This window comes from Microtus oregoni, unplaced genomic scaffold (genome assembly GCF_018167655.1).
Source record: "Microtus oregoni isolate MIOR12 unplaced genomic scaffold, Mior012 000088F_ref0000325, whole genome shotgun sequence".
Taxonomy (NCBI): Eukaryota; Metazoa; Chordata; class Mammalia; order Rodentia; family Cricetidae; genus Microtus; species Microtus oregoni.
The window spans coordinates 3,679,379-3,693,581 of record NW_024544555.1 but is presented as its reverse complement, the minus strand read 5'-3'; the positions used below and the strand labels follow the sequence as shown (position 1 = coordinate 3,693,581).

General features: G+C 42.4%; 1 protein-coding gene across 2 annotated transcripts in view; it reads left to right on the top strand.

Annotated features, from left to right (window-relative positions):
- LOC121442241 (janus kinase and microtubule-interacting protein 2) overlaps window positions 1-14,203 on the top strand; it is a 157,364-nt gene that overhangs the window by 125,206 nt on the left and 17,955 nt on the right. The window contains exons 10-18 of one of the 2 annotated variants that reach the window (XM_041643705.1): window positions 306-434; window positions 2,040-2,123; window positions 2,803-2,865; window positions 6,371-6,469; window positions 7,565-7,663; window positions 8,458-8,511; window positions 9,249-9,314; window positions 11,352-11,420; window positions 13,838-13,915. In XM_041643705.1, the coding sequence (XP_041499639.1) occupies window positions 306-434; window positions 2,040-2,123; window positions 2,803-2,865; window positions 6,371-6,469; window positions 7,565-7,663; window positions 8,458-8,511; window positions 9,249-9,314; window positions 11,352-11,420; window positions 13,838-13,915 (741 nt within the window). The remainder of the gene's footprint in view (window positions 1-305; window positions 435-2,039; window positions 2,124-2,802; window positions 2,866-6,370; window positions 6,470-7,564; window positions 7,664-8,457; window positions 8,512-9,248; window positions 9,315-11,351; window positions 11,421-13,837; window positions 13,916-14,203) is intronic. The other variant, XM_041643706.1, reaches the window with a different exon arrangement.

Here is a 14,203-nt window from a genome sequence, read left to right as displayed (position 1 = left end):
TCCAAACTTTGGGTATTACTTCTTAGTTTGGATCTAAAATTGGGTATTATTCAAGATCAAATGGGAAGAGATCATTATTGTAAAAATTAATAACCATTTCTTTCATTAAAATAATGTCTTACATATTTTCCACCATCTATCTTGAACATAGTCTGTATTCACATTTTCACTTATAATTCAGAATTAAAAATAAAATCAAATAAATCTTTTCTTTACAAAAGTAGACAAATGTCACTGTTGACACAGAACATAAAACACAAACATAACATAATTACTTTTGGACTTTTTGCATTTCAACCCTCCAGAGTCTAGCTGCTGAAGAATCTGAGTTACGATTTCGACAATTAACAAAAGAATACCAAGCCCTCCAAAGAGCATATGCCCTCTTGCAGGAGCAGACTGGAGGCATCATAGATGCTGAAAGAGAAGCCAAGGTAAGTGTGGACCTGCAAGAGGGCCTGGAATCCACTTGCAGAGGTTGCATCATTAAAGCACCAAGGACATTAAAATGTCAGCAACACAGCCTTCTCTGTGCCCTTTTGTCCTCTGAGGCTTTTGTTTTTTATTAAATCCTAACCAATTTCACATCCAAACACAGATCAATGCTTTTGTTCCTTTAAAGACAGCTGAGTGTGTGTTTCTTATTTTCACTTCTTGAGAACTTAAATTGTCTAACCCATGTTGGATTTTAATGATCCGTTTAAGTTCTTTGCTTAAAAATAATAGTTATTTTGTTTTTTCAAAAGTGCTGATTAAGCCACTTTCTTTTCTTAATTAAAAAGTGTAAAACATTACATCTACATCTCACTAAGAATTTCACAGATGATGTTCGAATGAGCCCTTGTGTCAGCTCCTAAGTCAGATGCTTCTGTAAGAGAATTTAAGACCAAAAATATTAATGGACCTGCGCATTACAGGTCACACAGCTAGGTGTGGTAAAACTTGAATTACTGTTCCAGTATTACTGGATCTACTTTCTAGAATGTCATGATTGTCAGTTATAAGAATTTCTTCAAAAGAAGGAAAGACAGGAAGAAAGAAAGAAAGTTATTTATTCATTCATTCAGCCAAAGTTAAATTAGTTACCCGGGGTCCTGATGCTAGGGCTTGAGCCCAGCCTTTAAGCTGCAGAGTTGGGGCCACCTAAAAAACTTTAGCAAGTTGCCTTATGGACTTTGGTAAGAGCCAAGAAGGAGCACATCTCTGCAGTGGTGCTGCTCCACTTTTCTTTCTCAAGGAATCACAAGATGCTGGGAGATGCCACAGCAACCACTCTTAGTCATTTACAAGATAGATTGGTACTCTTCTTTTCTACAAGTACCTATTTTTAAGTGGTAGTGTGCGCACGCACACACCCAGACACACACACACACACACACACACACACACACGGTGATATATACTAAAGACTAAACTTTGATTTGAAGCAGACAGGCCAGCTATTATCAGAAAGAGATGTTCATGTATTTTCTTCAATACTATCATATTTGAGGTTTTCACTGTCAGTATCTGTTAAACCTTCATTCTGCAGAGGATAGATAGATGATAGATAGATAGATAGATAGATAGATAGATAGATAGATAGATAGATATGTACATGTACTATTATAAAACGTAAAATAAAAAGTTTTCAACTTAGATTTAGGTACCAGAGCCGAAAGTTGGCTCTGAAAGAAACAGTCATACTCGGAGAGGAAAATAAGACTTATTTCTCCTCAGAAAAGAAGTTCATTTAAATAGATCAGCAGTGAGTTACCATAAAGGATTTTAAAAAAAGGGATGTCACTGGGCCAGAGGTGAAGTCAAGGTGGAGTCTGGAGTGTGATGGGTATCCACCATCCTTTAGTGGCTGCTGGAGAGCGTGAATGTTCATGGGATGACAAATGGGACCATAAGGACGTTTGTCAAGACTCTAGATCTTCTTGGATTGTAAAGGCAACTTAGAGGAATAACCCTCCCCTACACAAACAAATCTGCTGAGCACTAGTGAAGGGCATGGCCATGTCACTCATTGAACTCTGGACTTTTGATCTCCCCAGGCACAAGAGCAGCTCCAGGCAGAGGTGCAAAGATACAAGGCCAAAATCGAAGATCTGGAGGCAACGCTAGCTCAGAAGGGGCAGGTAGGTGCTCGGTTGCTAGCTTTTCTGCAGCTGGTTCAGGCTGCCTCTCCTCCGGCTCACCTTATGCATGGGCCACACCCAGGACATGGCTTGGCTCACCACAGTGACCTTTCTCAAACTGTGTCAGAATGTAAACCATTCCTGTCCCCATTGCTATCCTCTCAGAGTGCAAACCCAGTCACAGTGGTGAGTGAAGTTGGGTAAGAGAGAGACCAGAGGAAGGGGCGCCCAGATGGACGTGGCCTAGAGCAGTCACCAACTGCTAAGGCAGAGCTTCCCTCCCCGAGCTGTGTTCTTTGCCTCCGTGCTCCATATATGGTTCTGCATTTTAATGTTTTCCATTCATATGTATCGAGCCCGTGTGCATTCTGACCTGTTTCACTTTTTTTTTGCCTGTGTGGTCACTTCTGAGTCCCCAGAAGGCTGGTCCTGGATTATTCAGACTGGAAAAGGTAGCGATAGTAAGAGACGATGGAACCAGGGCTAAATTGTCCCGGCAATTCTGGCCCCAGAATTCTTGAAAACATAGCCGGCAAGGGTGGGCATCATTTGCCAGAACCAGTTACTCTGTGCAGGCAAACTGGGTGGGAAGAACACGGCTCTGGCCAGCTGGTTTGAGCACACAGATTCCTTCGTGGCCCTCTGAAATGCTGACTGCGCGATATTCTTTGTCAAACAGGACTCACACTGGGTAGAAGATAAACAACTTTTCATTAAGAGAAACCAGGAGCTTTTAGAAAAGGTATGTTGGGCGCGCACCATCCTAGTGGGGCAGAGGAGAGAACGATGATCCAGGAGCAGCAGGGGGTGCTCTCAGGAGTGGCACAGGGGCCAGGGAAGGGGAGGCTTTCCCACCGCTGCTCTGTCCTCTGCTGCGTGCTCGACCGCATCCCATCCCTCCCTGCCATCACCATCAGTGAAGTGGCGCTCGTGCATGGCTGCAGACCTGTGAGGGCGTGATTCCTGTGCCCCAGCGATGTGTAAACCACATATATGTACTGTATATATGCTGTGTGCTGTGTGCGTGGAGATGATGTGTGAGTGCACACATGTGCCCATGAGCATCTCCCGTGTGGTTGTTCACCCACCTCCCCCCTAAAAGAAGAAATCTCACTGCACATGTTGTTTCGTGTGAGAAAGTGACCGAATATGTCTGTGCTCTGACTCTCACAGACTATATTCTCACTTTTAGACATATTTGCTGAGCTTGGCTTTTTCTTTTCTTTTACTTTTTTTTTTTATTGTTGTTGTTGCTGCTGGTCTTTGTGTGTTTGTTTGTTTGATTTTCAAGACAGGGTTTCTCTGTGGTTTTGGAGCCTGTCCTGGAACTAGCTCTTGTAGAGCAGGCTGACCTAGAACTCACAGAGATCCCCCTGCCTCTGCCTCCCAAGTGCTGGGATTAAAGGCGTGTGCCACCACTGCCCAGCTTCTTTTCTTTTACTTATTAAAGGAAGAGATTGATATTTTAGGGGCATCCAAAACAAAAAATACCAAGTCTAGGAAACTGGTCAACAAGCTAAGATATGTTTTTAACCAATAGAGATAATTAACCCCAGGCTTTTGATCTGAGGTAATTTAACATTGTAGAACATTTCAAGGTTAAAGGTTCCTTCAGTGCATTCGTTCTGCAGTCTAATTAGAGATTTCAAACAGAATCTTACCCTTGACAGAAACTGACTTTAAAGCTTTTGAACACAGAAGAATTTTTCTGCTGGTCAATTCAAAATTATTTCCACATTATTCTCCTCAATCTTTTCTCTCATTGATAGCTAGTAAAAATTTACCACTATGTCCTCGTCAGAGTGGGATGGAAAAGCTGTCTGCTTTCCTCTAGTTTGACAGGGCTAGTGCATCCTGTCTTTTTGAAGATGTAGCAGGACTGAGGTACGGAGGTGGCCAGTACCCAAAATTCAGATCTCAAGGTTTCTATAAAGAAATGTGGCGGGGGAGGGGGGGTTGCTAGCACAAGTGGCTTGCTACTCAAGTGGCTGACATAGGAAGGTGTCCCGAGGCTACACAGGGAGTTCAAGGCTAGTCTGGGCAACTTAGTAAGATTGTTTTGGAAGAAAAAAAAAGAAAAAACAAGGATCTCAGTGGTAGTGATAGCACACCTAAAGCTCTGTGTTCAATCCCTGATACACACAAGTAAAAAGTGAAATAGAGACACAAGGAGAGACAAGAAAAGTCACTCATAGCAATAAATTGAAATCGGTAAGCAACTGTTCTGATTGTATCAGTAGCCACCAGATCCGGTGATCTCCTCCAATACCGGATCGCAGATCCAGTGATAAGATTCTAAGAAGGATACCCCCCTTTATGATCTGAGTGAATTCATAAAAAAAAAAAAAAAAACCTGAAATTTCATTAGACTACAGATGTCCAAGATAAGGTCCTGGAGAGCTGACTCAGCAGTTAGGAACATTTGCTCTTCTTCTAGAGGACCAGCGTTCAATTCTAGCACCTACAGTGCTTGTAACTCCAACTCCAAGGGATACAATAGCCTCTTCTGGCCTCTTGTGCTACTCACGCCCATATTAGTGTGCACATGTGTGTGTGTGCATGAGGTGGGAAGAGTACAGGAACACAGAGAGAGACAGACAGAAAGACAGAGAAGTTGATAGGGTGCATGGTGAAACAAAACCCTTGTTGATCCCATCAGAAAATGCCATATGTCACATAGCTCCTCCCCATTGCTCTGCTGCTGCTATCCTCTAGTCCCAGAGATGTCCCAGGATGGGTTGTTATGGTCCTTTATCAGCACCTGATTCCAGGGTGCTTTCTGGTTTCCTTTCGTCTCTTGATATAAATATATATATATATTTTTTGGCAAAAAGAATTTTTTGAGTTATGTCTTCTATATCAAAATCAGAAACACACACACACACAGCAAAAGAAATCACACACACCAAATATTTTATTTTCAATTATTTGTTTTGGAAAATAAGATCCACTCTAAAATGAAAGCTCCTGTGTTTGTATTGCTACATTTAAGCTGTTAAACTGCCACTGTGTGGAATGATTCCTTCATAGTTAGAGACAGAGAAGGCAGTGCATAAAGACCATCGGGTTTCCTCAAATGCACAAGGGACAAGGGTCTCAGCCGTGATCCCTGCCTGAAGGGAAGCACATTGGTGCATATCTGACTTCACCCCATGTCTCACGCCTCATCAGATTGTACAGGGTGCCCTTGAGAAGGTCATAAAGGACAATAGTGTGGCGCTGTGTACCTATAGTCCCCATAGAAACACTAAAGCCAGAGGATCACTGGGGACCGAGAGTTTGAAGCCAGGCTGATCCACGCAGAGAGACCCTGTCTTAGAAAACAAACCAATTTGGTAGCAACTAAAAAAAAAAAAAAAAAAAAAAAAACAGCAAACAGCTCGACAGGACAGCAGGGAAAGAGGTGCCATTTCTGAGTGTTTAGACTAACTTGGCATTCGGCGAAGTGAATGATCTCCTCTGTAGTAAAGAAGAGAGAGGAGTGGTTTCCAGGTGGGTGAGGATCAAAGCTCCTGGATTCATAGTGTAGATCAGGACTTCTAGATTGTGTGTGTGTGTGTGTGTGTGTGTGTGTGTGTGTGTGTGTGCATGTTCGCATATGCCTGTGTAGAGAAGACACTAATACCATTTGAAGCCGATTGATCAAGTGTTGGGCAGTCTTCTAAGGTTGGAATTCCATATAGTGGAGTCTCGCATCACTCTGTTCAGCAATTATAATTCTTAGTTTTGTGTGTATGAGCTGTTTAAAGCCATTAGTTTGTATTTCAGAATTCCTACAAAAGTATATATCAAATCTTGTCACCATACAAAAGATTGTTAGAGGTGATAGGCATAATTTAGTTAGATTGTAGCCATAAATATCTATAATTATAAGCTGTAAATTGGTAGTCAAATCATCCCTGAGATAGCTGGTATTTTCAGAGATAAGCATGTCATCCTTATATCTGTTTCCAGCACACTGTGTCTGACCCGTAGGGGACATGTGAGTGTTTCAGATTCACTGACTACAGAAGCCCTAGCCTTCATACTCAGAGAAAGACTCTTCTTGACATTTGTCTTTGTGCCTCCCAAAATTACCTGAAAGATGGTTACAAGAAAAGCCAACCTTACCGTAACCGCATCTCCTTAGGGATGGCTGTCACGGTCCAGAGCAAATCCCACTCACTGAGCGCATGAAGGTCATCCCTGCTTGCTTTACCAAGGTGCTCCTTGCTGTACTCGCCTAACTCCAGGGTTTGCTTTATCAGATAGAGAAACAGGAAGCAGAGAACCACCGGCTACAGCAGGAACTACAGGACGCCCGAGACCAGAATGAACTACTGGAGTTTCGCAACCTAGAGCTAGAAGTAAGGAAACGCTGCCGCTAACGATGCTGTGATCGTGACATGGACCCGGGCCTGAACTAGGCATTTCAGAGTCATGCTGTCATTCAGACCACAGAATTAGCTCAGGATTTTGCAGTTGTGACAATTGAGGCTAAATACCTTAGAACTGTTGCCCACGCCATGTGACTGGTGATGATAAATCTTGAGGAAGCTTAGAACTGTTCTGATGGTGACTGCTCTTCCAACAGCTGCGTGACTGACTTAGGAAGTACCTAGTTTCCTGGGGACAAACTTAAGGTGGTGGTTTCAGAGGATTTGTTTCTTAAATAAAACACAACACGGGGCTGGAGAGATGGCTCAGTGGTTAAGAGCTTTGCCTGCTTTCCCAAAGGTCCTGAGTTCAATTCCCAGCAACCACATGTGCTCACAACCATCTGGAATGAGATTTGGTGCCCTCTTCTGGCCTGCAGTGATACATGCAGGCAGAACACTGAATACATAATAAATAAATACATCATAAATAAATAAATAAAACACATCATGCCACATTTTCATTGTATTCTACAAAATCCGACAGAGGTTCTGGGTGCTGGCAGATTCCTCTGACTTTTCTGTTGCTTCGCTAGTGATCTTTGTCTCGAGGTTGTTTCAGATTAGGTCTAGAGGTAAAGTCAGTAATCAGTATGCCCCAGTGGAGACGAGGGAGTTATCCCCGCAGCCTATATATCTTGCCCATAAAGAATGGGAGGATCAGATGTGCAGAGGCTGTTTGCCAGCACAAACCTTCAGAGCCGGCCCACCCTAGGATATCTGGGGGGAATACATATTCATAGTATTGAAATTGCACCTCCGCTTTCCACATCTCCCTGAACAAGAATCTTCAAGGATGGATGACACCATCTATAAATTTTCTCCCGTGTTTGTAATTGACTGACTGCTTAATTCTCTTCAATCCATTAGGCCTGCACATCTTGAGTTTAATTTTTTTTCTCTTTTGGTTAAATGACACATTGATAAACCGCTGAGACAGTATAAAGGGACAACTGGCTTAGTGTTTAATCCGTTACCGCTTCTCTTCTCTTCTTTCCTTTTTTTATTTTTCATATATTTTTCGAGGAGAGAGAAAGGAGATCCCCTCCATTTAATCTACAAATTCACCCCTTCTCAGACGGCGTGAGTGCCCTGCAGATCTACTGCATGAAAGAAGGCGTGAAGGTAGGCAGACAGACGCTGGGTCCTCTGTGTGTGCAGACGTTAGGAAAATGGAACTGGGAAAGGAACGGCTGCTCGTGGTCACTCTGTGTGTCAGTCCCTAGGTACAGGGCAAAAATAGTCACACATCTCTTGGAAGTCAATAGGACATGAAAGAAATGTTTGACAGAGGTATAAAGGGTAATGGCAAGAACAGAAGTGGGGCATTTAGATCAGAGTAACATAAGGGATGGTGTAGGATCGGAATATGTAGTAAAATAAATGGTATTAATTACCTCGGCAAAATATAATTAAACCATGTGCTTCAAGAAACACCATTCAAGTCAACTAGATAGAACAAGTCACCTGAGTCTCTTCCTTCTTCCCAGATGCTACGGAATTCAATGCCATGAGATTTTTGAGTGAGATGAGACTTCTAATGTCCCGTTCTTGCTGCTTTTGATAGATTAAATTGAAGGAGGGTCTTAGTTCTTTAGGAGGTGCTTAGGCCTTATAAAGTGACACCTACACGATCAAATGTGGTTCTTTCTTTAGCACTTAGCAGAACACATTTTACATGCTAAGGTTGAGATAGTGTGGCGCTATTCCCCACAGAGTAGATTGCCTGGAGGGCCTCCTAAAAGACATGAGGACTTTCTCCTGAGGGACACCTGGGGTGCCTCCTGCTGTGTCTGGTTGGCCATTTTACCTCCTGCATGGCTCTTTCTGCTTCCACTCTGAGCTGCCCAGTGTACCTGCATCTGTGCCCTTGTCTCTGCCGCATCTGTGCCTGACCTGAAGTCTCCTTGATTTTGCAGGATGTCAACATCCCTGATCTCATAAAGCAGCTTGACATCCTGGGCGATAATGGGGTAAGTAACACACCAATTACGTGTGACAAAGGTGTGGACTGGCTGGCCTGCACAAAGTCAAGGAATACTTGGCTCTGTGCCAAGTGTAAGCCACTAGCGAGTCAGACAGCATGTCTGCCTAAGCATGTACCTCCTCACAGAGAATCCCACATGCCACAACAGCCATGGGTACGGCCGGAAGGTCACTGTAGAAAGGAGATGTGGCCGAGGATTCAGGTTGGCATGCAGACCACATCTGCAGTGATTACAGCCAATTACTGTCTGACTGGCGCTCACAGGCAGCCAGTGTAAAATTAATCAGCCAGGCATTCGGAAAGACGGCTAAACACTGGGGTTGTTGGCAGCCCTATAAAATGAAGCAGGAGGCTATATTTTTTTTTTCTTCCTTCTTAGCAGCTCGCTCTGAGCAGGGCCAAGGGCTGTTAATTCAGGGGCAGCACCACTCATAGCGGTGCGCCATTTTCCCTTTGAAAATGAGAAGCAGTGAAATCTTGTCAGAACTACTGTTAAGGGGACAGCTCCTCCTTAGTGCTGGCTTCCCTAGCGTGACTGTAATGAGGTGTGCATAGAGTCACACCAAGCACGAGACTTTGCACCGGACTCTTCGTGAGGAATTGTTAGCAGCCAGAGTACGCAGAAGCTATTTGCACACAGGCCGCGTTCACGGCACACACGTTTTCCATGGTGCACCCGTCACAAGCATTTTCACCTTATTGATCTTCTTTGGTCTTTTCCAGAACTTGAGGAACGAGGAACAGGTGGCCATAATTCAGGCCAGCACTGTGCTGTCGCTGGCGGAGAAGGTAACGAACAAAGCTGGCATTTCTAATCACCCAGGGTTAGGCTTGGTGTCTGAGAGCAAGAGAGTGCACCACCTGCTCTGAGCACCTGATTTGGCATTACTGAATATGTGATTGATGAGATTTGACCCAGGAGAGTGAGACCAGGCAGAAGTGTATAGACCACTGTGGGATGGGGGGATTTTATTTTTTTTTTACATTAAAGTCACTTGCAAAATACACCATCAAAATGGAGACCCTTCTCAGTTACATCATTCAAGCAATGCCAGCGAACTGGGAAGCCAGTAAGAAGGGTTTTGTTGAGAGCTGATGAAACTGGAGTTGCTCTAGTTACAGGCTGTCCCTTTAGTGTGTGTGTGTGTGTGTGTGTGTGTGTGTGTGTACACGCGCGCGTGCGCACCTATTGTTCCTCATAGATTCTGTGGCTTGACTGCATCCCCAGCCTGAAAGCACAATACTGGTGTACTGCTGACCTCTTGTGTCTAAAGCTGGTAAATGACATGGCACACATGGATGAATAAGACACAGACTTGTTCTAGAAGCTTAAGAAATATATAACTGATTGTTTTTTTCCAATGGTGAGACCTTTGCAAATCAGCTTAGAGTCATCTCCTCCATTAAGGACTCTGCTTTGGTTCTATCCCCAGGTTGTTCTAATTGTCCCCCTTTGATCTTAAGACTATGAATCTAGACAACAGTTGCTAATTGGGAGTATGATCTTCAGCCCAAGTGTATACCTAGACAGTGAATTCCAACAGAGAAGTCCTGTATGTCTTTATATAAAAAGGGAACTGCAATGGCTTTAAGTGAGGAAGCAGAGTGGGCTCAGCACTTCATCACACACTGTAGATATCATGATTGTTTCTCCCACTTAGTGTACAGCCTCCCCACTTTCCTCCTGCAAATGGTAACTGGCCTTAGCCACACAGATCGGAGCAGGAGCCCGCACACAAGGACTGACGCTCACAATGGAATAGTTGAGGTTTGCAGTACCTGAAAATGCACAATTGGAAACAGAATCTGTTTCTCATTGAAAAGGGGGCAAAAAGAAGAGGTAGCAGAAACAATAACACATACGAAGCCATAGCTGTTGACTGAAATGTCCTTGACGGAGTTGTCGTACACATGGGCGAGACATGAGAAATTCTCAGCTCTGCCACCAGAGTGTGGTCTCGGGAGCTGAGGTGGAGGAGTAGCACTGGTCATGCTGTCTCTCCAAAGGCTCTAGAATGTAGAATTGTTAGATGTGCCATGTCGTATGTCCACACTGAAGAGAAACAAAACCTCACAGCGGGACACTTTAGTGACTGTCACCTCACACAAATTTTTGAAAATTCTTTTCATTGTTATTTATACCACTTGACATATACAAATTTGCAATTCAAGGGACATCGGGCTACCTTTCAAAGCCACATAGCAAAGAAAAGCTAAAGCTGAACAGGAGGTAAGGGGGCTCCCCCACCACTCTCACAGCTATGCCTAATTACCTCCATACGGTCTAAGCCGGCATCCACCCTGATGGACACCCATTCGGATAACTGGTTGCATTAATCCATGTATGCACTATACTCATATAATAGGACCCAAAGACGCATCAAATGGTGCGTTCTGAGTGTCAAGAAACTGAGTATTTTAAAAAAGTTACATGTCATTCTTTACCACATTATAGGAATACTTTTCATATATTCAGATTTTACTTTTACTCATAACCTTGAGCTATGGGGCATGGTATTCCTTGAAATTCAATTCCCTCACTCTTTCTTTAGACTTCAGTTTCCAAGAAATCCTCCCATGGGTGTAAAACCTTTGCTACTCTTAGTCACCACCCAAGCCTTCCTTAGTAGTTGATGCGTAGTAGACATCAGAGGATATTTGTTGAATGAATGATGTGTGGGAGACGGTGGCATTAAGTCTTCACATGAGGTTTCAACTAACATCAGAGACATCAGGGGGAGACCCAGGCACTCCAGGGAATGACCCACAGAATTCATGCCATGTGTAGCATTCACACCCAATGTTTCTGTCTTCTTAACCCTTTAGTGGATACAGCAGATTGAAGGAGCAGAGGCTGCCCTGCACCAGAAGATGATGGAATTGGAAAGTGACATGGTAAGCATAAAGAGGAAAACATTATACCATAACAGAAAAGGAACATCACTACTGCCATTTTTACCTGGCACCAGTGGAAGTTTGTAACTGCCCTACTGATCTGTGTGCAGACTTGGGGCATATGTCTCAGAAATAGCTGATAATTTCAAGCTCTCTCCCCCAAAGCATGTCGTACATTGGCAACATTTATAAAGCTGATGTTGAAAGACATTTAACTAGGTATTTTCTCTCAAGCTGAATAATTTTTTTCTGCTTTGAGTAATTAACAAGGAAAAAAAAACTACAGGCTTGATGGGTATGTCTGGTTTTAAGAATCTGTAAGCTATTTCACACCCATTAGGATAGCTGCTGTCAGAAAAACATAGAGAGTGACAGTTGTTGGCAAAGAAGTATAGAAGTTAGAACCCAGGGTACTGCCAAGGTATAAAATAATACAAATATAGAAAACAGCATGGGATTGCTTTAAAAGTCCAACAGAATTATCACATGATCCAGCAATACCACAAAGAATGGAAACTGGGATGTGGCAGGTCACTGTACACCTACTCTCATAGTGATGTTATTCAGTCGCTAAAAGGTGAATGTAGCCAAAATACCTATTGATGATTAGATGGTTGAACAAAGTATGGCATGCATATGTGTGAGTTTAGTCTAAGCAAACAAGCATCCATAGTGTCTAGTGAAAGGTACAACGTGGATGAACAGGCATGAAACCAACTATCACAAAACGACAAACACTATCATTCCATGTGTATGAGCAACTAGCGTCATAAAATTCATACAAAAGGAAGGCGCAGTATGGTTGTTAGGAGTTGAGAGAAACAAAAAACATAAGATTGTTAAAGGGGCATAGTTTCTCTTTTGCAAAATCAAAAAGTTATGGACATTGATTTCATAACAGCATGGGTGTATTTCACATACATTTATATACATAAAGTACACAAATACGCTCTTTAGTGATTAAAGTGTTAATTTTATTTCATGTGCATTTTAACACAATTTAAAATAGCATAGCTCCAAACATAGGAATTAATAGGTTGTTAACTTGCAGCATTATCTTTAATCTTATAACAAGATGTCATTTAAAAGATCGTTGTTAAAACAAGGGTAGTTGGTACCTATCAAGTCATGAACTTCTATGATAACAATAAATTGTATTTTAGAAAACTTGACAATCTTGGAGATCAAAATGTCTTATACGTAGTTCGTATTTTTACCAAGAAATTAAGATCTATAATGAAAGCACGTAAGAACTGCTTGTGATCAAAGTGACCATGGGAAGCCCCTTCAGTACTCGACTACTAATGTGGCAATCAGCCTTTACAGGGTGCTTTGGGCACTGGGACCCAGCGATAGTCAGGGAACCCCATGCAGCATTGCTGTAAGCGCTCAGAACTGAGCACAGCTGGGTTTTCAGCCTCCAATTAGCTGTAAGAGTTCTTTTCTCTTCACTTAAGCACCCACAGAAAGTATTGACTTGCATGTGGGAATAAATATCTTGTATCCCAAAGCAAAGCTTTAACTAATAATGACAAGATGGTCACACAGTGAGAGATGAACATGAACTGAGGATGTGTGAAGAAACTTCAGGTTTCTGTCTCTCAGCTCACAAGGGCTTTGCAACAGGGGCCGATAAATACTCATCAAAGGGTAGTGTGGTGGAGTCACCCTAGCTCTTTAGAATGTCCTTCATCTTTGTGTTTATTGATTTGAAGAAGTTAAGTTTCTTTATTCTACAACATCCCCGTATTAAATTTTATGACATTCTTAGAAAAACATACTGTAACAATACACAACTCTCCTCTGTGTCCTCAGGGAACTGGTGCTAGAACCCCCTGGACAGACCAAAGTCCAAGTTCTTTCTATAAAATGCCACAGCTTTGCATATAACCTATACACGACCCTTATGAACCTTAAATCATCCCTACATTGTGATTATGAATCATTCCCATTTATAATGTAACTGCTTTATAAATACTTATACTCCATGTTTCTAAGGGATGATCAAATCAAATGCCACTGTCAACAGATATTTCTTGCAAATACTTCCATCCCCCAAATACCAGTCTCTCTGGATATAAAACTGGAAAAAAACAGAAAGCCAAGTGTGCTACTCAGATAGACTTATTACTTAACAACCATGCCAACAACTGTCCTTAATCACCCACTCTTAGCCTTTAGGAGCTCCTCACGTGGTTCCTTATTATGCCCTTTCTGCTTCTTGCTATTGATTTTCACATTCTCTGTGTGAGGCTGTGAAAGCAGAACTAATTTCTTAAACGAGAACAACAGTTCTCCGAACACTAGTGATTTGTCTTGTGTGCTAGAGAAAACATTCATCTGTGTTGCTTTCATGTATCACTTTCTAATTAGCCAAGCATGCTCTCCTAATCTGTCAATGTGACCCTTCTTTATAGGAACAATTCTGCAAAATAAAAGGCTATCTGGAGGAAGAACTAGACTACAGAAAACAAGCTCTTGACCAGGCGTATATGGTAGGTATCGTAAGTGGCCAACACTGCTTGCCCATCACTCTACACAACAGACCTAACACGTCCTATCTAATCCATCATTTCATGTAGTTGGGTACACACAGCATGCATGCAGTTATTAATGGCTGCTTTGATTTTGGAAAAGAAGCCCTAAGATTGCAGCAGCTATAATATTCTTGTATTTTACACATAATTTTAATTCATTCTTAAATCAAATATATACTGTCAAGTAATATTCAGATGAAAGACATACTGAATGCTAGTGTAGATCCAAGGGGATTTTATTGAATC